This window comes from Lynx rufus, unplaced genomic scaffold, assembly GCF_022079265.1.
Source record: "Lynx rufus isolate CCGP_SWC_20201006 ecotype Redwood Valley unplaced genomic scaffold, mLynRuf1.p SCAF_25, whole genome shotgun sequence".
In the NCBI taxonomy this organism is placed as follows: domain Eukaryota; kingdom Metazoa; phylum Chordata; class Mammalia; order Carnivora; family Felidae; genus Lynx; species Lynx rufus.
Window position 1 is genome coordinate 3265447 of NW_025814840.1, and position 24460 is coordinate 3289906.

General features: G+C 39.1%; 1 protein-coding gene across 17 annotated transcripts in view; it reads left to right on the plus strand.

The window, feature by feature from the left end:
- The window catches only part of PCDH15 (protocadherin related 15), a 789181-nt gene that overhangs the window by 293125 nt on the left and 471596 nt on the right, over positions 1-24460 (plus strand). For all 17 annotated transcript variants that reach the window (XM_047088664.1, XM_047088665.1, XM_047088662.1 and 14 more), the window contains one exon: positions 20137-20256. In XM_047088664.1, coding sequence (XP_046944620.1) covers positions 20137-20256 — 120 coding nt within the window. The remainder of the gene's footprint in view (positions 1-20136; positions 20257-24460) is intronic.

A 24460-nucleotide genomic window follows, 5' to 3' on the forward strand; every position in this document is an offset into this window, starting at 1 on the left:
GTTGTATTCGTCCAGTAAAGTAAGTTAGAGAAAGGAAAATATTAATAAGAAAATCATGAGGAAGATGCAATGTGTTTGCAGTACTGGACTGGAAAAAGTCTGCAGGTCAGTGGACCCATGAGGTTCAGACTGATGTTGTGCAAGGGCCGGCTGCACTTTCTACCACTGACACCAGCAGCCGCTGTCCACAAGGTACCATCCTGCCATTATGGCCACATAGTTTTGTGATCAAAAGATGTAATTTGGGGCTCCTGGGTGGCTCAGTCGGTTGAGCGTCCGACTTCGGCTCAGGTGATGATCTTGTGGTTTGTGATGATCTTGTGATGATCTGAGCCCAGTGCTGGGCTCTATGCTGACAGCTCAGAGCCCGGAGCCTGCTTTGGATTCTGTGTCTCCCCCTCTCTGTGCCCCTCCCATGCTCATGCTCTGTCTCTCTCTGTCTCTTAATAATAAATAAACATTAAAAATTTTTTAAAAAAATATAATATGAATAGCTCATTTATGAAATTTGTTGACAAAAATAAAATTGCTTTTTATATAAAATTTATATATTTTATATATTTTATATAAAATTCCTTTTCTCTTATGAAAATATCTAAACATATATTGTCTGTGCAATTAAGGGACAACACAAAAAAATACAAAATTTACATTTCTTCCCTCATTCCTGTTGTTTAAACAACTTCAGGAGGTTTCTACAACATTGCCTTGTGGTTCTTGTCACCTGGGTACAGAGATAGCACCGTGCGGTTACTTGGGAAGCTTTACTGCACAGAGATAGTCCTGCACGGTTATTCGGGGAGGTTTGAAGTCACATAATCTTCATTATTTCCAGTCACACAAAACAATGCCATCTTCTGCTTCTGATTGAGATAGACTAGGTAGTCAGGCCCAGTTATTCTCTTTAAGATATAACTAGAAGAATTAGAAAATCTAAATAAACAAGCAAATGAACAAATAAGTAAACAAAGTGAAACTGAATAATTGAGTGAATATATATATACTTGAAATCATCAAAGAACTATGTGTTCTTAGTCACAGAACACTTCAGTTATAAACCAGGACTGACAGATGTATTTTAAGGTCTTTATTGCCTAGAAAATGAGTAAAATAATGAAGAGTATGCGTATTAATCAAAGTAAGGCAAAGGGGCAATTGAAAAGGAATACAGAATGGACAGGATAAAATATATACATTAAGAGTAGATTTAAATGATCCTGTTCAGGGGCGCCTGGGTGGCGCAGTCGGTTAAGCGTCCGACTTCAGCCAGGTCACCATCTCGCGGTCCGGGAGTTTGAGCCCCGCGTCAGGCTCTGGGCTGATGGCTCAGAGGCTGGAGCCTGTTTCCGATTCTGTGTCTCCCTCTCTCTCTGCCCCTTCCCCGTTCATGCTCTGTCTCTCTCTGTCCCAAAAATAAATAAACGTTGAAAGAAAAAAAAAATTAAAAATAAATAAATAAATAAATGATCCTGTTCAAAGATTGCATCAAAAGTAAAGGAGAAAATGCTCAAAACGAAAAGAATTGTCAAACTAAATTCAAAAATAAAGCCAAATGAAGGCAGTTGACACGAAACCCAGTTAAATATAAGGACTCAGAAATCTAAAATATAGAAAATTGAAGTAGATACACCATGTAGTCAGTTTTTATATAATAGGTGTTGTAGCTATACTATTACCAGACAAAATGGACTTTGTGGGAAAAGACATTGGTAGAGAATAAAAGGAACTTTTCCTCATGATAAAGATTCAAATTGCCAGAAAGTTAGAATAATTATGTATTCAATTGCACTTAATAACATGACCTCAGAAATGATAAAGTGTTGAAAGAATTAAAGGTAAAATGGAAAAATCCATGATCCTAGAGTGATATTTTAAAACCTGTGGGAGGTAGGATGATAGTGCCCCAAGATGACCATGTCCTAATCCCTGGCAAAAGAACCTTGCAGATATGATTAAGGTTATGGAAGTTAATCGGGGGATTATCCCGGATTATCCTGCACAGTCCAATCTACTCATGTGAGCACTGAAAAGAATAGAACTTTCTCTGGCTGGAGTCTGAGAGTCCAGGACAGAGAAAGCAAGAAATACGAAGAAGGGAGGGAGATCAAAATGAATAAAGAGTGAGAAACAGTCAACCCACCATCGCTGGCTTTGAGGATGAATGTGTCCATGAGCTGGATATACATTCTACGGACAGAGACGCACGACACACTAAGAGCTAGCAGGGAATCAGGTCCCTCCTCCCTACACTGGCAAAAATAACTCAGTCCAGCCAATAACCTGAATGAGCTTGGAAGTGAATTCATCCCCCGAACCTCCAGAAAGGAATCCAGCCCTGGGGATACTTGGTTTTAGTTTGGTGAGACTGTCTGACTTCTGACCAATCTAACTATGAGATAATTAAGGTATACAAAAGAATTTATATAAAAATAATTTAAGGCACTAAATTTATAACAACTTTTTATGGAAGCAATAGACAATATAAAACCTCTTTTATTGACTGACAAATAGGGGATAAAATAGGTAGGACAAAACAGGTGGAGGATTTGAATAATGAAATTAGCAAATTTGACCTGGTGGATTTTTATGGAAGGGACACTGAATCTGACAACTGTGGAATTCATCCCTTTCAACTACGTGGAACACTTAAGAACTTACCAAACACTAAGCTATAAAGGAAGTGTCAACATATTCCAAATGGCTGAAATTACACAGAGTCCATTTTCTAATCATGGTACAATTGAGCTTAAAATTAATAAAAACAACAGAAACAATATAGAAATTCCCCACATTATATAGAAAATTACATAAAAACCTCTCATTATTCACTAATGGTGAATATATGTAAAACCAACAGTATTTACATGCAAACGACTGCAGTTAAAAATGAGTTTCCTAAGTTTGCTGGGGCCAAGGTCAATATTTTTTAAAGAAATTTTTTATACATAAGGAATAAGCATAATGGATTTAAACAGGAATACCTTGTTCATAGTAACTGCCAAAATGGAGATCCAATTGTAACTATTTTAAACTAAATTCAGCTGTTTTTTTTTAATTTTCTTTAAAGTTTATTTTTAGAGAGTACATGGGTGAGGGGCTTAGGGAGAGAGAGAGAGAAAGAGAGAGAGAAAGAGAGAATCCCAAGCAGGCTTCATGCTCAGTGCAAAACTCAAACTTGTGGCTCAATCCCAGAACTGTGGGATCATGACCTGAAGGGAAGTCAAGAGTTGGTTACTCAGTCACTCAACCAACTAAGCCACCCAGGCGCCCAGTGGTAAAGTTTTTAAAGAAACAAATAAAAGCTTTCTGGAATATTGTGGTAAATTACGTAGGTTGACATTTCAGTGATGACAATAAAGGAAACACACTTTTTTTCTTTAACTTGATAAATATGAACTATGAGAATTATAGTTATTTTTACAAACTCTTGGGGAAACTGGATTTATGTGAATTATCACTCTTTTTATATAACTATAGGGGGAAATCCTGTGTTTATTTTGATATGACTGTTATACCACTTTAGAATCTGTACCCTACTTTTCACCCAGAGACCCGGAAGTCCTATTTATGAAGTGATATTAATGATTCCTCTTTGACCAAATATCCTTTCCTTTCTCTGCAAAATTTTCCTACAGGCGCAGCTTTGTGAGGCTCGATGCCGATGGTCTCAGGAGCATCAGAGTCAATTTAATAAATCTGTGTTTGATCAAGTTCTCTAAGCTATTAATAATAAGAAACTTTAAGGAATGTTTCATTAATCTAAATTTAAAATGGAGTTTGTAATTTAAGAAGGTGAGGGTTTGCAGTTGAAATAACCTTGGGTTTAGCGAACAATCAAGTTATTTCGTGATTATTGACATTACTAGTACATTGTAAGTCGTGTCCTGATTAACAGCTTAAACATCTATAAAGTTTAGGTTTATAACAATTCTAGTATTTTTCTTTACTTTTTTATTATTAGTAATACTCATTACAAAATAACTTCACACCGGAGTGCCCGGGTGGCTCAGTCACGTAAGCGTCAGCTTCCGACTTCGGCTCAGGTCATGGTCTCATGGTTTGTAGATTTGAGCCCCGTGTCGGGCTCTGTGCGGACAGCTCAGAGCCTGGAGCCTGCTTCAGATTCTGTGTCTCCCTCTCTCTCTGCCCCTCCTTCTCTCTCTCTCTCTCTCTCTCTCTCAAAAATAATAAACATTAGACAAACTTAAATAACTTCACACCAGATAAATCTTAAATTTATTCTTATCCAAGTTTTGTTCACAGAAAGATTTCTACATAGATCTCCTTGCCACTCTAGTGACATCATTTCTCCTGATGTTGAATGGAATAAGGAAGATGACAATGATAATGGTAGATTGATTCTACCATACTACCAGATAATTCATGACAATTGTCATTAAGTACATGTATTAATGGTAAATATTTTCCATGAAGTGTGTCATTTAAGACTTACCTGCACCCTCACATAGATGTACATTATGTGAGTGCTGCAGAAATTGCAGAACTAGAGAGCTATTTATTCATTTGCACAGAACCTCACTGCTAATGGCTGGTGGCTCTAAGCCAGAGACAGAGGCAACCTTACTCCTAACCCAAGCGCTTGATCACCGCACTGTACAAATGCATCAAGGAAGAGAAGGACAAATTTGGCAGATATATATGAAGAAAACTCCATGCAGTTTTGAATATCCCTTCACCATGGCTTAAAATAAGGTTGTCAGGGGGCGCATAGGTGGCTCAGTTGGTTAAGTCCGACATCAGCTCAGGTCATGATCTCACAGCTCATGAATTCAAGCCCCTCGTCGGGCTCTGTGCTGACAGCTCAGAGCCTGGAGCCTGCTTCGGATTCTCTGTCTCCCTCTCTCTCCGCCCCTCTCCTGCTCATGCTCTGTCTCTCTCTGTCTCTCTCTCTCTCTCTCTCAAAATAAATAAGTAAATAAACAAACATTAAAAGATTTTTTTTAAATTTTTTTTTAATAAGGTTTTCAGGAGCACCTGGGTGGCTCAGTCGGTTCACAGTCTGACTCTTGATTTCGGCTCAGGTCATGATCACAGCCTGCTTGGGATTCTCTCTCTCTCCCCCTGTCTCTCACTGCCCCTCCCCCACTTGCAAGCACGCTTTCTCACTTTCAAAATAAATACATAAAACTTAAAATAATTAAAAAAAAAATAAGGTTTTCAGAAAGACTGAGGAGTATGTAAGACCAATCATACAAACAGTATTAGTACTAATTTGAAAAACAGTTACCCTTACTTGTTGGGTCTAAATTATTGTCCTGGTTCATAGTTCAGTACAAGAATGATGTGCTAACAGAATGTTAGAGAGAATGGGGCACCGTGTTTTGTATTGTCAAACCGAGGTGGTGACTTCAGGAAGGGGCTGTGCCTCTTATCTGTGTGATCACAGAAAATTGAATAATTTCCAATAGGTTTGGTTTCCTGGATGGAAGAGATAATAGTGTATTTGGGATAGTTTACTGAAGACTAAAGGATACGGAGGAGGTAAGGCCAAGCCTCCAATTCTGGAGATGCTCTGTGAATTCACGGAATGGTCGCAAGGGCGTGATGGCCAACTACTTCGTTAGATCCTGCACTCCCCACATTCATGAGGTCATGCTTCCCCAAATTTAATTTTCAACGTAAAATACACATGATTATTTTCACTATGAAACATTTCTCTTTTTTTTTTAAATGTTTTATTTATTTTTTAGAGAGAGAGAGAGAGACACAGAGCACGAGTGGGGGAGGAGCAGAGAGAGAGGGAGACACAGAATCCGAAACAGGCTCCGGGCTCTGGGCTGACAGCAGGGCTCTGAGCCCGATGTGGGGCTCAAACTCACAAACTGTTGAGATCATGACCTGAGCCAAAGCTGGACACTCAACCAACTGAGCCACCCAGGCGCCCCTGAAACATTTCTTTTTTGCTGAAATGTTTTATTAAATTTATTTTTATTTTTACCACATTTTTAGGTTAATAACTACGTAGCTTATACCCTTTACTTTTAGACTTTTGTTTTGTTTTGTTTTGTTTTGTTTTAGAGAGACGATGCATGTGAGTGGAGGAGGGGCAGAGAGAGAGGGAGAGAGAGAATCTTAAGCAGGCTCCATGCTCAGCAGGAAGCCAGACTTGGGACTCAATCCCACAACCCTGGGATCATGACCTAACCTGAAATCAAGAGTCAAAAACTCTGGGTACCTGGGTGGCTCAGTTGGTTAAGTGTCTGACTTCTGCTCAGGTCATGATCTCATGGTCCGTGAGTTCGAGCCCTGCATCAGGCTCTGTGCTGAGAGCTCAGAGCCTGGAGCCTACTTCTGATTCTGTGTCTCCCTCTCTCTCTGCCCCTCCCCCACTCATGCTCTGTCTCTCTCTGTCTCTCAAAAATGAATAAATGTTAAAAAAAATTAAAAATAAAAGAGTCAAAAACTCAATCAACTGACCCACCAAGGCCCCTACTACCTTATACTTATTCTAATTATGTTGCTACTGCTCATATTTCTTAAACTATGGGGAAAATAATAGACTAATTAAAAAAATGAGAAAGACTTAATCCCATGTAACACTGAGACTGATAAATACAGTTTTAAAATTCATCTTATTCACTTTCCTTATTATATGGTTTTCAACTTCAAATCAACAAAGATTCTCTCTTTCACTTTGTTTAAATTTTGTGAGATTAATAACCTTGAAAACTCCCTTTAATGCATTATGGCAGGGGCACTAAAATACCTTATTTATGACTAATAACTATAAAATATAAAGTAGGTTGGGGGATGGTGATGACATAACATCAGATTTGGACTGTAAGAAAAGGAGATATATATATACATATATGTCATTTATGTATTATATATACTTATATATTTTATATAATATATATGTCCTATATATGTATATGTATCCTTTTTATATATATATATGAAACTTTTTCTATAGAATGCCTATATATTCATGAAGAATTATAAAAAGTGACATGATGACCAACATACCAAGATGACCATCTTGCCCAACTACATGTATAATAGTTTACATACCATAGAGGGTATTTCATATTAGCTGGTATCATATGCTGGTTAATTAGGATTTTTATTTTATTTTATATTAAATACCATTACACATTTTTCTTCTGACATTGTATAGTACTTTTCTTCAACAATACCTGTTAAGTTAATGTGCTCATTAATTTTTTTTTTAATTGGTTTCGGGGCACCTGGGTGGCTCAGTTGGTTAATTAAGCTCCTGACTTGGGCTGAGGTCATGTACTCACAGTTTGAGGCTTTGAGCCCCATGTCGGGCTCTGTGCTGACAGCTCAGTGCCTGGAGTCTGCTTCGGATTCTGTGTCTCCCTCTCTCTCTGCCCCTTTGCTGCATCACACTCTGTCTCTGTCTGTCTTAAAAATAAATGAACATCAAAAAAAATTGCTTTCTAAATGTTTTAAAGATTAAGTTAATGATTAAAAACATTTTAATGTTCATACCTATCAGAAACTAGCAGCTGAACTCAGACAAATTAAACCATAGAAAAGTATGAGAATCTCTTGCTCTCTCTTTTGTTTCTTCTTTCGCCTTCAGGTGTACCTTATTTAATGTTTTGGCTGAGAATTGTTCCAAATATATACTTTATGTATATAAAAATTAAATGTAAAGGAACACGGCTTTATTATTTTAAAAATATTTTTCATATAACAAATGATATACTCAAGTCTTGGATTTTGTTATGAAAGTGCCAATGGATATGGTCTGTTTTACGATCATATTTTCTATTATTTATTTAAAAAATATCAGAACTTTTTAGACCTAAATAACATTTTTTTTTTCAACGTTTATTTTATTTTTGGGACAGAGAGAGACAGAGCATGAACGGGGGAGGGGCAGAGAGAGAGGGAGACACAGAATCGGAAACAGGCTCCAGGCTCTGAGCCATCAGCCCAGAGCCCGACGCGGGGCTCGAACTCACGGACCGCGAGATCGTGACCTGGCTGAAGTCGGACGCTTAACCGACTGCGCCACCCAGGCGCCCCTAAATAACATTTTAATAGAAGTAATGGAGTGCCCATTTAACCAACATCCAATTTCTGGTATTGTTAACAGCTTTTATTAGTATCGGACATCTTTAACAACAGTGAAATACGATTATTAACTAAAATCCACATTTATTTGGATGTCGTTAGTTTTTACCTAATGTCCTTATTCTAGTTCCAGGTTTCTAGGATGTCATATTATTTTATTTTAGGCATCATATCTCTTTTAGTCTTCTCTAGACTTTGGTACTTTTATTGTTTTTGATGGCCTTGACAGTTTTGAGGAGTACCAATCAGATACTTTCTTTCTAGTAGTAATTAGATAGATGATAGATAGATAGATAGATAGATAGATAGATAGATGATAGATAGGTGATAGATAGGTGATAGATGATAGATAATAGATGCATGTGTCTATATATTGCTTGTGTGTATATATGCCATATAGTCATATGCATAATATATATTGTATATCATATATAGACCCTTTTTAACTTTTGCTTATTTTCCCTTTAAAATCCTTATCTAAGATCAAACGTTGCATTTCATTACAGGCTTTGAGGTCTCCATCTCAGCTCCTTCGTATTCCCTTGCCATTAATGACTTTAATTGTCAAGAGTAGGGCAGTTTATAGACTATTTCTCAATTTGCGTTTACCTGATACCTCTTCATGATTATAAATTTTGTTCAGAAATACCACAAAGATAATAGGTGTTTTTCATAGGACATAACAAAAGAGACACACACCATCAATGTGTCCTGTTACTGATAAGGGTGGCTTCTTCAGACATTTGCCTAACATTTTTATGAGTGATTTGTGAAACACTGATTTGCTGAAAAACCGTTGATGAAATGCAAATCACTGTGGTCGGGTACTGCTACTTCTCTTTGCCCCTTGAGCATTTGTTGAGTGCTTCTTTAGGCATTATGCAATAAACTAGCAATGAAGGTTTGATTATGAGTGAAAAGGTGAGTATACTGAAATGATAATTTGGGAATTTATGAAATAATCTGCTTGCTGAGAATCTACCTGTTTTCAATGGCAATCAGAATATGAGTTCTCTGAAATGCAGACACTAGCTTCGTTGAATTCTTTGTCTTTCCATAAGATATCACAAGACTATTTTTCCTTAGGGCCAAACATAATTTATCTCCAAATTGCATGATTTCAGATTATCTGTGTGTTGCGTTCTGGTGTGTGCCACATTGTGTTTATTTCCTCTTTCATTTCCCCTTTACTCCAAAGTTTATTAATAGCAGATTATGAAATTTCTGAAATAATATATTTCACAGTGCCTGGGAATTTATACTCTGAAGTCAGGCAGTCTGTGTTGTAGTCCTGATCTACCAAGCAGTAGAATTATGACATCAAGAAGAAGTTCTTTGGGGCGCCTGGGTGGCTCAGTTGGTTAAGCGTCCAACTTCACTCAGGTCATGATCTCACAGTACGTGAGTCCGAGCCCTGCCTCGGGCTCTGTGCTGACAGCTCGGAGCCTGGAGCCTGCTTCAGATTCTGTCTCTCTCTCTGCCCCTCACCTGCTCACACTCTCTCAAACATAAATAAACATTTAAAAAAAAATTTTTTTACATAAAAAGAAAGAAGTTCTTTGCCTGTGATTCCTCAACTATAAAATAAGTATAACAACAAAAAATAATGTTACAAAGTTGTTTAAAGGACGAAAAGAGATAATACTTTTGAAATACTTAGTATAGGTTCTGGCCATCCTTTCTTGTGGTTAACTTTGCCTTGGAACTATGCTTCAAAAAAAGTTATGTATTTGAAAATCAAGATGTCTTGACAAATGAAATGCAAAATGTAAATCTGTAAACTGGCAGGAATTAGTGGAACAACACTGACCAACCCAGATTTTTCTCACAATGGTGAAATGACGTCAACTCTGAATGTATTCCAGTTGAGCGGTCACTGTCCTGATCAAATTCCTAGTCTTGTGCTCTTCGTTCACATTTCATCATGGCAGCATCCTCTGCTTTCATTAATACATGTATTTTTAGACATCTATTCTTATCAGTCATTTTACTGGATCTAAGAGCACAGATGTTGTCCTTGAGGAAGCGTAAGAGTGAGATTTTGTCTATATTTAAGAATTTTTACCACATTTTATATATGTATTCCTTATATTTGCTGGATATAAAATGGTTTTTAAAATTTATATATTTTATATGTTGGAAAATACCATATATATATATATACATACCATATATATATATATACGTATATATATACATATATACGTATATATATATATGTATATACACACACACACATACACACATATATGACATGTATATAAAATATATATGAAACGTTCATGTATTGGAAACTTGATAAATATCTTCAACTATTCAAGGAATAAAAAAAATGACTGGACCTTCAGAGCCATGCCCATGCATAGAATTTCTTTGAATAGACAGCACCGGCATGTAATTCACAGCACACAAAAGCTCCCAGAGAAGAAGACTAAGCCTCAGTTCCTTTCACTGGTCCCCGTTTTCCTCCTCCAGGGAATTAGGCACATTCTCTCTGGGAAAAGGAAGACAAGCAATAAAAGAAAAAAAGAGGAGGAGATTAAGGGACAGGAAAGAAGCACATAAAATATATATTCTCTACTTTAAACATGGAAATGGGTTTCAGCTGTTTTAAGGGATTCAAGTAGCCAGCTATTCAAGAAATTTCAAATTTAGCAAGGTCATACACATACATGTACATTCTCTGTGTGTGTGTATGTATAGATAAACACGCATAAATTCAATTTAAGCTTACTTGCTTAAATTTGCTTTAGTTTTTAGTGAAGATGAATAGAGTTAATTATCACTCTAATAATAAATCCTCTTATTTTGAAGATACTTATCTGCATGAATTTTCCTTTAATGATTTCTTCAGAGGAAGCGCTTTTCAATAGTAATTATGTGGCTTTCATGACCAAAATAGGGAAGCCAGATTCTCCACACAGGTGCAAAAACAATATGATGTTAAAGGGAACATGAAGAACATACATAATGTTTTTCTAACTCTTTTTTCTTTGCAAGGTAACTTCCACTGAATTTGAATTCAGGAATGTGTGTTATTTGCAGTTCTGGAAAGTTTTAAGATACACTTCACATAGACCTTTGATTTGGATAAATGTTTGAATAAGACAAATATTCTATTAATGAGTTAATATGACACCAACGCACTTGTCACAGAAACAGTGATTATAATAAGCTTTCGATACATAAGCAGAGACTCAGAGACTATGTGATTTAGTCATCCTAAGAAAAAGCTGAAGTCCTCAACAATGTGAAGCCGTGTACAAATTCATTACGACACTCCGTTTGTACAGGCTCTCTTGGTTTTTAAATAGATCACTGCTCTAAAGCGTTACTTCCAAAGCAGGGTGACTTTCAAGAAAGATCATACAATTATTTTATCTGAGGAGGAAGTTAAAGGAAGAATAACAACCAAAGAACGAATGGCTTCTAATTTGGAGAGATGACTGTGATGGAAGAGAATCTTCAGACCATCCAGTGTAATTGAGGAGACCCTGAAAATCCGTGCAGGGACAAGAAGATAGCAGCTCATCATTTTAAAATAGGTCCATTTTCGAGGACCACGTAAATGAGAGAGCAGGGATTTCTAACACCGTGCAAACACTACAGCTTATCTTCAAAGGATCATGAAGTATGATCAAAGCACTGGAGGACTGTCGGGACCCCGGTGCAGATAAGTCAACGGCCATTCAGAGTGCTGAGGCGGGTACCGCCCTGGGTGCATTAGAACATGGAGGCCGACCCTCACCTCTGCAAAATCAACCTGCTGTACCTCAGGAACAGAACTTGGTGTTTTCACTGGTACTAATTTTAGCCAGTTTGGTGGGCATTGAGTCATGTTCCATTGGTGTTTTAATTAGGATTTCCCGATGCCTAATGAAAGTCTGCACTTTTTATATGTTTATTGGCCACAAGCTTACGCTCTTTTTTGTGAGTTTTCTATTCAAGCGTCTGTCATTTGCTTGTATTGTAGAAGTTCTTTATATGTTCCGAACATAATTTCCTTGCTGCATATACGTACTGAATGGATCTCCACCACTTTTTTCTTTATATTTTTACTTTCTTATTAGTGGTAATAGATAGGGGTTCTTATTTTTAATGTAGTACAATTTGTCCATAGTTTTCATGGTTTTTTTCATATTTCTTATTTAACGTTTGCTGATTGTAGTATCTCGAAGATAGGATCTTGTTTTCTAAACTGTATCTTATAATTTGCAAGTTTTATTTCAATTTTTGATTTAAATTCTGGTTATTTAACATACATCGTAAAATTGGTTTCAGGTGTAGAGTTTAGTGGCTCCTCACTCTTGTGATGTATATTTTTATAGATACAATCGGCACATGATGTAGTAATCTCAGACATACAGTGAAATGATTGGTGTACGTGCATATTTGGAATGGTCACCACAGTAGGTCTAGGCAACAGTCATCACACATAGACTTAGAGTTTTTCTGTGTGTGGTGAGAACTTTGTAGATCTACTTGCTCAGCAGGTTTCACACATGTAACACCCTGTTGTTCACTGTAGTCATCACTGTGCACTGCACTCCCGGGGTTACCTCTCTTAAGGCTCGAGCTTTGCACCTTCTGTACCTTTTGACTGCCTTCAACCAGGGGATGTGAAAACACACACACCACACCCATACCTCTGGCAACCACCAGTCTGCTCTCTGTACCTATGAATTCATTGTGTGTGTGTGTGTGTGTGTGTGTGTGTGTGTTTTGAGGATTCTTATTTGTTTTTTTAGATTCCACATATAAGTGAGATTATATGGTGCTTTCTTATACTTATTTCATTTAATGCAATTCCCCCAAAGTCCATCTGTGTTGTGCAAATGGCAAGGTTTCCTTCTTTTCTATGGCTGAGTGATTCTCTCTTACATATATACGTAGAGACAGTTATAGTCATAGATGTAGATATAGATAGATATAGATATGCACATATGCATACCTATATACATGCACACACATACTTTAATATGTATCATAAAAGATGCATGTTACTCCATTGTGTGAGTATATTTGTGTATCATATTTTTTTATCCATTTATCTACCAGTGGACACAGGTTTTCCTGTGTCTTAGCTATTGTAAATATTGCTGCAATGAACACGGAGTTGCATTTATCTTTGAGTTAGTGCTTTCATTACTTTTGGATAAATACCCCAAAGTCGTATCATTGGATCATAGGGTAATTCTATTTCTAATATTTTTAGAAACCTCCTTACTATTTTCTACAGTGGCTGCACAAATTTATCTTCCTATCCACAGTGCATAAGGCCACCTGGAACTTAGATTTGTGGTTTTGGTGTGTTTATTTTAAGTAGGCTTCACTCCTAGCACAGAGCCCAATGCGGGGCTTGAACTCACGACCCTGAGACATAACCCGGCTAAAATCAAAAGTGGGACACTCAACCTACTGAGCCACTCACATGTTCCAGAATTTTGTATTATGTAGGCTGTGAAGTATGAATTGGTATCATTTTTTTCCATATGTATCTTTTTTGTAAGATTTAATTTTATTATTTACTTATTTACTTATTTATTTATTTATTTATTTATTTATTTATTTATTGAGACAGAGAGAGTGCAAGGGTGGGGGGGTGGGGGGAGAGAATCTTAAGCAGGCTCCACACTAAGTGGATCATGACCTGAACTGAAATCAAGAGTGGGAAGCTCAACCAACTGAGCCACCCAGCGCCCCCCCCATATGGATTTCTAATTAACATAGCACCATTTATTGAAGAGATCATTGAGTTCACAACCACTGTTGTCTTTTTCCATGAATCAGGTAACTACCTATGGGGATTGTTTTTGCACATGATATACTGCCCCACTGGTATATTTGTTTACTCTCAAGCCAATACCACAGTATCTCAGTTTCTAAGATTTGTATTAAAGTCTAGAAACTGGGTATTGTTAGTCTTCCAACTTAGTTCTCCTCCTCCTCCTGCTCCTCTTCCTCCTCCGTCTCCTCCCTCTTCCTCTTCCTCTGTTTTTTTTTTTTTTCTTTCAAGTAGACTTCACACCCAGCGTGGAGCCCAACGCTTGGTTTGAACTCACAACCCTGAGATCAAGACCTGAGCTGAGATTAAGAGTCAGATGATTAACTGACTGAGCCACCCAGGCTCCCCCAAACTTAGTTCTTCTTTAAGACAACTTAAAATTTTAGAATCAAATTTCCACATCTATTGATAAATTTGTACAGAACTGACAACTTTACCTTATTGATAAGACAAATTTATTGACACAACATATCTTTCCATTGATTTAATTTTTTATTAAACAATGAAAATACAGATCTAAAATGTTCCTCATAAGGGCTTTAATCCAATTTTGACATTCATAGGCAGGAAACAACTTCAGAAGAATGGGGATCATTGAGCTAAGTGGACACAGAGATGATACCCAATCCTGTCTCAGCTTCTGGTAGATTGAGACTTTTAGTCACGCTGCTAATACATTACTAGTATTGCTTGTTATGTATGGCCAATCTTCATTACCACTGATTCTGTAATTGCAACTTTGCCTAGTTGCTCAAATTTATTTATGAGTCCAAATTCAATAATGCCCAAACTTCTGTGGTCATTCACAAACGTGCACAAAGGGATGAAGAATTAGGATCACCCCCTGTGGACACCTCTAACTAAAGCCAAACAAGGTAACACTGTGCCCATTGTTTCACCTCTCACTATAAACAAGTATCCTTTTTTGTGGTCTAGCTAGTGCCACATTGTTTCCACCTGTGTACACTCTGTTGGTGACTTTGCTGTTTAAGATGGCCCCCAAGTGTAGCGCTTCCATGCTGTGTAGCGTTCCTAGGCCAAGAAGGCAGTAACGTACCTTCTGGAGAGAATATGTGTGTTAGACAAGTTTTATTCAGGCATCAGTTATGGTGCTGCTGGCTGTAAGCTAAGTGGTAGTGACTCAAAAGCACATATTAAATAAGGCCTCTTTAAACAGTAGCACACATGAAGCAAGGTTACATATAGATTGGTTGATGAAAGTGTTGTGACCAGAGCCTTGCAGGAAGCTAAACTTGTGTCCCCCCCCCCCCCGCCCTGCCCAGTGGTGTAATAACCCTGTATTCTCTCTAGAAGCAATGGCTCAGTATTTGTTAATTCAGTGTTCACAGTGACTTTATAGAATAAGATTACCATGGGTAATGAGAATCAGTTTTATTTACATGAAACCATGAATGCAATGCTTGTGTGGGGAAATACTGCAAATAAGATTGCATGTGAGGACAAATCTCTCTTTGGAGCACTGTTCATAATGTTTAGGTTAGGTTCACTACCATGGATCATGAGATACACAGACGGTTAACTGAGAACTGTTCATTTTTTATTTTCACATTCTAATTTATCTTATGCATCTTCTTGAAATACTGAATTTTCTTGCTTTGATTTTCTTTAACTTTTACGTTTGCACGTATCTGTGCGTTTTCTGTATTTCCCAGTAGCTGTAAAATCATCTGTGGGAAAAGATATGAACTAAATAAGTAAGTGACGCCCTCAGGCAGCTGCCCAAGCCAATGATCATCCCATGCATAGAATGCCCTTCAGAAAACCAAATGTATATTTCTGAGACTTGCTGAAATGTTAACACGGAACATGCCCATCTGCATGGCAGATGTGCCCTGAAAACCGTTAATAATAATGTATAGGGCAATGTAGTTTTGTAATAAACAGCCTGTCATGTTTCAACCCCTACATCATATTCAGAAATTTACAAAGCACCACTGTGTGGTTTGACATTTATGAAGTGTGTGTGTGTGTGTGTGTGTGTGTGTGTGTGTGTGTGTGTGTATATATGCTTTCTTCCGCTGGGTATAGATATAATGAACAAAATCTGTGCTGAAAACTTACATTGTTTAAAACCATGTCGTGTGTCCCAACACCCTTTTGCTTGTTAGCAGCTAGTGAACTGGAACCTCTTCATCTCTCCAGACCTTGCTTATTAGCACAGAATGCCATGCCTTCTTTTTTCTTAGCTGTTTTTCTTATGTTAGCTTTCAACATTCCTAACACTTGCCTGTATCTGAACAGGCCAACCATGTGAGCTGTAGACCACAGATACAAGTGTGCAGGCTGCATTTTACCACTGTGTGTCTGAGGGGGAAATTTGGAAATGAGGAGAAGATGTGCCAACATCTTTGGCCTGAACATACAAGTATGGAAGAGAACAGAACTCACCAGTCAATGCAAATGCTGAATGAATGACATGGCATATTTCTGAGTCTTTTGCTCTCAACAAGTAAATACCACATTTTCAAAGTTGGAGTGAAAGTCTTTCTAACCCTTACTGAAATTGTAAACACAGACAGCACCCGAACCAAATGTGGTGCAGAAATCTGCTGCTGTTTTAATAATGCTTTCCATTCCATTTCCAAGGCACTAATTTTCCTTTTAAAAAGAGCTTATGTGGCTCAGTAGGTTGAAGAGCCAACTGTTGATTTTGGCTCAGGTCATGATCCCTGGGTCACAGGATCGAGCCCCACATCAAGATCCGTGCTGAGCCTGGAGTCTGCTTGGGATATTCTCTCTCTCTCTCTCTCTCTCTCTCTCTCTCTTTTTCTCTCTCTTTCTCTCTCTTTGTCTCTCTTTCTCTGTCTCTGTCTGCCCTGCTTCTGTGCACGTGCATGCTCTCTCTCAAAAACAGAAAAGAGCTTATGTAAGTAATGAATCACTAAATTCCATTCCTGAAACCAATATTATATTATATGCTAGATAACTAGAATTTAAATAAAAATTTTTAAGTAATATGTCAAGAAACATGAATAGCAATACATTCTATTGAGAAAAAATGAAAATAAATAAAATGAGCTTAAAATTCTATTTAGATAGAGGTCATTCATAACTTTTGTATTATATCATTATGGCAATGGTAAGATTGATTCTCTATGTACACAACTAGGCAACTGTTTCTCTGTTATTTTCCATCCAAACACACAAACTAGTAGAATTTATTGTATAATCATATTTCTACTTGTAATTTCAAGGAATTATGAAAATATATATGGTCACATAAATTCTACTGGGGCCAGGTATGTGCAGCACCCCAAAATAATCTTAAGTCCTAAAACGAGTATGATTGAAATTAAATTACTTGTTGGACCAACCTCAAATTACCATCATAAACAAATGCATGGTAAGTCCTTTTACATGTAGTCTAACAACCGTCTTTGTTGGACTTTGTCACTGAATGTATTTTTATAAAGGCAACCAAGAAAATAACGTGGGGTTTATTTCGAATGACTAGCTATTAAAAATTATGCCTCCTTATAAATTTTTATTTTTGTATTTTAAATTTTATTTATTTAGTTTTGTATGAGAGAGAGTGAGCAGGAGAGGGGCAGAGGGAGGGAGAGAGACAGAATCCCAAGTAGGATCTATGCTCAGCATGAAACCTGACACAGAGCTAGATTCCAGAACCCCCTGGGATCATACCCTGAGCCAAAATCAAGAGTTGGACGCTCAACCAACTGAGCCACAAGAAGCCCAGTGATGTTTACATCTAAAGGAAACATGTTAGTGAGGAAGAGGAAAAATATTAATTGGTCGTAGTACATTAAGGCATCATAGCAGTTTTGTGTTGCCTTTTTTGAGTTTCAAAAACATTTGGACAGCTGGAGAAAGATACAGATCTTTTCATGGTTAGGGTCTTTGAATTTGCAAATATTGCATAGTAAGAAGTAACATCCTTCAAATCATCCATTCCAAACAAATACTATATAGAATATTTATTTCTAAAAACTCAATCTTGAAAAGTCTGGGTAATAGATAATGTTGAGATTTAGATTATTATGCTTTATTTTCTCCTTGACTAAAAATAGTTCTTTTCATATAAAACTGCCATCCCATCACTTACACGAATCATCAGGGAGGTTTCATTTGCATCTTGGATTCTGAGATTCCAATGTGAGGTTAGGTGTTTTTGTTTTTGCTTTTTTTTCTACGTGGATAGATAATACTTCAAACTTTACATCTAGTCAACTTGAATTTCTATTATTAAACCAGCATGGAGAAAACTGTCAACCTGTCTACATAATGTAAAATTTCCAAAAGAAAATAATGTCACTGTATAGTAAAAATGCACTGAATGTTAGATAACTTGTTACATTATCAGGTGAGAGAGTCCTAAGGTTTTTCTCTTGTTTGTTTTACTTTTTTGTTTGTTTTACTTCTAAATAACTGATGTGGCGCCGTGGGTTGAAGTCACCATGTTTCATAATGTACAGGTGACTAATTAACTGATTGTGTTCAAACTTCTTCCTTCAGTTTAAAAACACTGGGGCACCTGGGTGGCACAGTCAGTTAAGTGTCTGAGTCTTGGGTTCAGCTCAGGACATGATCTCACACTCTGTGGGTTTGAGCCCCGCATCAGGCTCTGTGTTAACATCAGGGAGCCTGCTTGGGAGTCTCTGTCTCCCTCTCTCTCTGCCCCTCTCCTGCTTGTGTCCTCTCTCTCTCTCTCTCACACACACACACAAAATAAATAAATAACATAAAAAAGTGTTAAAAAATAAAAACTAATTGGTTTTAGTAATAGTGAATTGGTACAAGCAATCAGTGTTCTGGCACATTGTCCTCAGTGCGTACTGACTGGGCTGGCAGGGCTGATGACACACGAAGGCTGTGATTGTTCCAGAACATACTCGCTGTGTAGCTCTCGCTCCCCGGCCACCAGCCCACTCGCTGGTGTGAGGGTCTCCAACATCGGGCACATGGGCCCAGTTCCTCGACCTCCTGTTCCTTCCCCTCAGCAGGGATGCTGTGCCCGTGGCTTCGGGACATGAGGGACCCTGTCTGCCATGAGTATATTCTGTTTGGCCCCTCTAATTCGTAGTTCAATTCTCTAGAATCTATTGCCAACCTTAGGACCAAGACATTTCGTATAAAATGAGAATATTAGAAGACCATATTCCATGATGGCAAGAATTTGTTGGGGCTGAGTTGCAGCTACCTGTTCACAGAATGTATGTGCCTCTCCGTTCACCCCCAAGGCCATCAGGCTTCTCTCATTTCCGTGACCTGTGGATCCCCAAACAGATTTGGACCCGTACCCACTGAAAACAGAAATAAATGAGTTAACTCCCTTTTTTTTCTCTCAATCTCTGATACAATTTCTCCATGAAAGAATCCCATTGAACAACTACCAAGACATATCTAAAAATAAAAATAAAAAAAAGTAAAAGCCTCTGCTCTGTAGAGGCAAAGAGGTCTGTTTATTGACAGAATTCATTTACACATTATTTCAGTGCAGCAATGAAGGAGATAAATAAACACCAGCACAACAAGAAGGTCTCCTGACTCAGATGCCCATCAGAGAATGCTCTGTTGGGTGCAGTCTAGGAGTGGGTGATACCTAGTTAAGTTGAAATGTAAGTAATGAGTAGGATTCCAGCAAAAACCTGAGGACTGGAAGGTCTGGACATAGGAATGCACTCCCTGTACAGAGGTACCCCACAGGTCATGGAAAATAACAGCGAATCCCTGGGTTTCATCCAAAATGAAAATACACGGCAGTGTTGCCAACACCCTGCAAGGACAGAAGAAGCCGTCAGCCCCCTCCCTCCTCTGATGGGCCAGGCACCACTGTCCCCAGCCTCTCGTCCTCAGATTTCCACAGGCGTGTCGTTTCATTGGTGTCTCTGAACTGGTTTTTGATTTTAATGTAAAGTCGCCAGCTCCTTCGTACAATTTAAATTCCAGCTTGTCGATAACCTAATGCATCGAGGTTTTTTATTTAAGGAGGAACAGCAGAGACGTTTTCTCCACAGGGCCTAAGATGCTAATGGTGATCATCGATTGGTCCACAAGTGCTCCCGCTGAATGAGGGCCTTTTATTTTCCACCCAAAGCAGGGACCGTGGTGATGGAAATTGCAGCCTTTGCGAGAACTCCCATGTAAGGTTTGCAAGTGTTGTCTTGAAGCGCTTCAGGTCTCTGGCGGTGGACAGCTGCCTCCTGTGTTCCTTTGTGTGACAAGAGGCTGGGTGGGCGCCGGGACACTTCTGCTGTGCCCTGGATGAATGAGAAGTGACCGTGTCTTTCTCGTTTTACTTTCAGCTCACTCCGGTCGGCACCACAATATTTACAGGGTTTTCAGGAGACAACGGAGCTACAGACATAGATGATGGACCAAATGGGCAGATAGAATACGTCATCCAGTACAATCCGGAGGACCCGGTATGTCAGCCCCCACCTGCAGTGTGGACTCTCTGAGGGATGTTTACTGCAGCTGGCACTTACCGTATTGTCACAACCCTTAGCTCCTCCAGCCACGTTAGTGTCCTCGCGCTGTTACCAGCCATCCCAGAATTACAGGCTTTTAACTATTTGCGGTATACTTGTAAAACTTTTAAGAAGGTTTTGGTGGGCTTGGGAAATAACAATTTAAAAATATTTATAGGTGTAACATGCCATTGTCACTTCATTTCCATTATGTGTGCGGACTCCTAAGCATCGTAAATAAACCACCGGGGATGACGTCACCAGTGTGATGCGTGTGCTTTGTGGCTCTTACAAAGTGACATCACTGCCCCTTCTCCACCAGTGAAGCCTCAGGAAGACAAGGGACAAAGCTGTTTTTTTTAATACTTATTTTTGAGCGAGACAGAGAGAGAGAGGACAATGTGAGCCAGACACACTGGCTTTTTTATGCTTATTTATTTTTTAGAGAGAGAGGTACAGAGTGTGAGTGGGGGAAGAGCAGAGAGAAAGAGGAAGAGAGAGAGTCTGAAGCAGGTTCCAGGCTCCGAGCTGTCAGCACAGCGCCCGACGCGGGGCTGGAACTCACAAACCGCGAGATCATGACCTAAGCTGAAGTCGGACGCTTAACCGACTGAGCCACCCAGGTGCCCCACGTCTGTCTTTTTTAAAGATTAATTACTTATGTTTTTATTAGACCGTGGAATTTCTGCACCACGTCCCCCATGGGGCTGTGAGAGTGTTTCCCCCACTCTGGTACGTGAGAGAGCACGCTGATAAAGGCGGAGTTGTTCTGTGGCGACCTGAGCCTGGGCTGGCATGACCGCCCTCTGTCTTCCTCCTCCTCTCAGCCCAGACGGGTTGTCAGGGCACCGTGGCTGTCCCACAGCACTTCTTTTTTTTTTTTTTTTTTTTTTTTTTTGCAGTATCACTTTAGTAATTTATTTTATTTTTTTTTTGACTAAAAGATTTTATTTTTATATATATATATATATATATATATATATATATATGAAATTTATTGACAAATTTGTTTCCATACAACACCCAGTGCTCATCCCAAAAGGTGCCCTCCTCAATACCCATCAGCCACCCTCCCCTCCCTCCCACCCCCCATCAACCCTCAGTTTGTTCTCAGTTTTTAACAGTCTCTCATGCTTTGGCTCTCTCCCACTCTAACCTCTTTTTTTTTTTTTTTCCTTCCCCTCCCCCATGGGTTCCTGTTAAGTTTCTCAGGATCCACATAAGAGTGAAACCATATGGTATCTGTCTTTCTCTGTATGGCTTATTTCACTTAGCATCACACTCTCCAGTTCCATCCACGTTGCTACAAAAGGCCATATTTCATTCTTTCTCATTGCCACGTAGTATTCCACTGTGTATATAAACCACAATTTCTTTATCCATTCATCAGTTGATGGACATTTAGGCTCTTTCCATCATTTGGCTATTGTTGAGAGTGCTGCTATGAACATTGGGGTACAAGTGCCCCTATGCATCAGTACTCCTGTATCCCTTGGGTAAATTTCTAGAAGTGCTATTGCTGGGTCATAGGGTAGGTCTATTTTTAATTTTTTGAGGAACCTCCACACTGTTTTCCAGAGTGGCTGCACCAATTTGCATTCCCACCAACAGTGCAAGAGGGTTCCCGTTTCTCCACATCCTCGCCAGCATCTATAGTCTCCTGATTTGTTCATTTTGGCCACTCTGACTGGCGTGAGGTGATACCTGAGTGTGGTTTTGATTTGTATTTCCCTGATAAGGAGCGACGCTGAACATCTTTTCATGTGCCTGTTGGCCATCTGGATGTCTTCTTTAGAGAAGTGTCTATTCATGTTTTCTGCCCATTTCTTCACTGGGTTATTTGTTTTTCGGGTGTGGAGTTTGGTGAGCTCTTTATAGATTTTAGATACTAGCCCTTTGTCCGATATGTCATTTGCAAATATCTTTTCCCATTCCGTTGGTTGCCTTTTAGTTTTGTTGGTTGTTTCCTTTGCTGTGCAGAAGCTTTTTATCTTCATAAGGTCCCAGTAATTCACTTTTGCTTTTAATTCCCTTGCCTTTGGGGATGTGTCGAGTAAGAGATTGCTATGGCTGAGGTCAGAGAGGTCTTTTCCCGCTTTCTCCTCTAAGGTTTTGATGGTTTCCTGTCTCACATTTAGGTCCTTTATCCATTTTGAGTTTATTTTTGTAAATGGTGTGAGAAAGTGGTCTAGTTTCAACCTTCTGCATGTTGCTGTCCAGTTCTCCCAGCACCATTTGTTAAAGAGACTGTCTTTTTTCCATTGGATGTTCTTTCCTGCTTTGTCAAAGATGAGTTGGCCATACGTTTTGTCCCACAGCACTTCTGAAGTGAATTTTCTCAGTGAATACTTCTCCTTTATGTTTAATATTGGGAAAATGAAAGGTGTGGAAGTTAATGTTCTGTCTTTACTTTTAAATTATGGTTTTGTCATACGAGCTTTAAACAAACATGAAAACAAACAAAAGCATTGAGCTTGTAGAGACCAAGAATGGCCAACAGGACTTACCTCCCAAATCTATCCTCAGAACTCTGAGTCGTGAAAGCACAGTCTCATTTTCTTTTCTTTCTTTTTTTTTTTTATTCTCAAGTTAGTTAACTTACGACACCCAGTGCTCATCCCAACAAGTTCCTTCCTTAATACTCATCCTCCCCACCCAACAGCCCCCTCCCCCCCATCAACCCTCAGTTAGTTCTATGTATTTAAGGGTCTATTATTGGTTTGCCTCCCAGGCTGTGTGTTATTTTTCCTTCCTTTCCCCAGTGTTCATCTGCTGTGTTTCTTAAATTCCACCTGAGTGAAATCATGATATCTGTCTTTCTCCGACTTGTTTCTCTCAGCATAGCCCCCTCCAGCTGTATCCTTCTGGAAGCTCAGTTGGTGGGTAGGAGGGAGCTGTGGGTGGGCTCGAAGGTGTGTGGCTGGCCAGCTCTGCTTGGTGCCTCTGAGCCCTGGAGTCAGGACCGGGTTCAGGTCAGCATGGGCTCCACCCCGTCTCCACTGCATCCTGATGAAATGGTTTAGTCCTCATGCTAAACTTTTGTAAACATTAGGGGAACAAAAATGGAGAACAGAAAATCCCCTGGGCATAGCAGGGTCTAAGAAGGGACTGGATGGTTTTTGTGTGTTTGTCTCACCCCCTGACATGTATGTCTCCACGTGTTTGCAGGCAGAGGCAATGAGACAGAGAAGTGGGGAAGTAATGAGAATGCTAAAGAGAAGGACAGTAAGTAGGAAGGTCTGCTCAAAAAATCGAGTGGAAAAGATCAAAGAAGGAACTGAGGAGAAAAGGACAAGAGAAATGCTTTCCCTTAACAGTAGGAACAGGCAGCTACTTCACGCCCCATGTTTGAACTGTTTGTCTTTCTTACTATTTAGGTTTTTGAAAGAATTAATCGTATGTGCGTGTTGTGTTTCTAGCTTACATTTTATGAAGACTGTTTCCTAACTTGTATTCTTCAAGCTGTAAAAATGGAACAGCCAGGCCATGGATTTTAGGAAAAGGATTATCACACTGCATTAAAAACAAACCTATCCTGGGGCGTCTGGGTGGCTCAGTTGGTTAAGCGTCCAACTTCAGCTCAGGCCATGATCTCACGGTTTGTGGGTTCAAGCCCCACGTTGGGCTCTGTGCTGACAGCTCAGAGCCTGGAGCCCGCTTCAGATTCTGTGTCTCCCTCTCTCTCTGCCCTTCCCCCACTCACACTCTGTCTCTCTCTGTCTTTTTCAAAAATAAATAAACATTAATAAAAAAAAACTATCCAAGGTTTAGAAATAGTGTGAGACAAAAAATGCATTACTTAGGAGCCGTCTTTTAGAAGTTTTGTGAGGCCGAAACTCCTTGTTACCCGTGCAGTAATTCCTTCTGCTGTCTTCCCCCCCCCCCTTTCAGGGATTTGTGAGCTCACCGTCAAACATAATATGTACCTTTTACTACCTGTAGTTTGGGTAAGCCCATCAGCCACATGCAGTGTCCAAATTACAGAATGAGAAGAACGTACTTGAGCCAGCTAGCACTACTGTGGAATAAATAAAGACATCGTCTGGCCATGGGCCTAATTCAGTGAGACAAAAGAATCAGTCACCACACGAGCACTTACCTTAGGGTTACTGGGGGGAGCAAGCATTGACCCAGACATATCCTTACAGAGATAACCCAC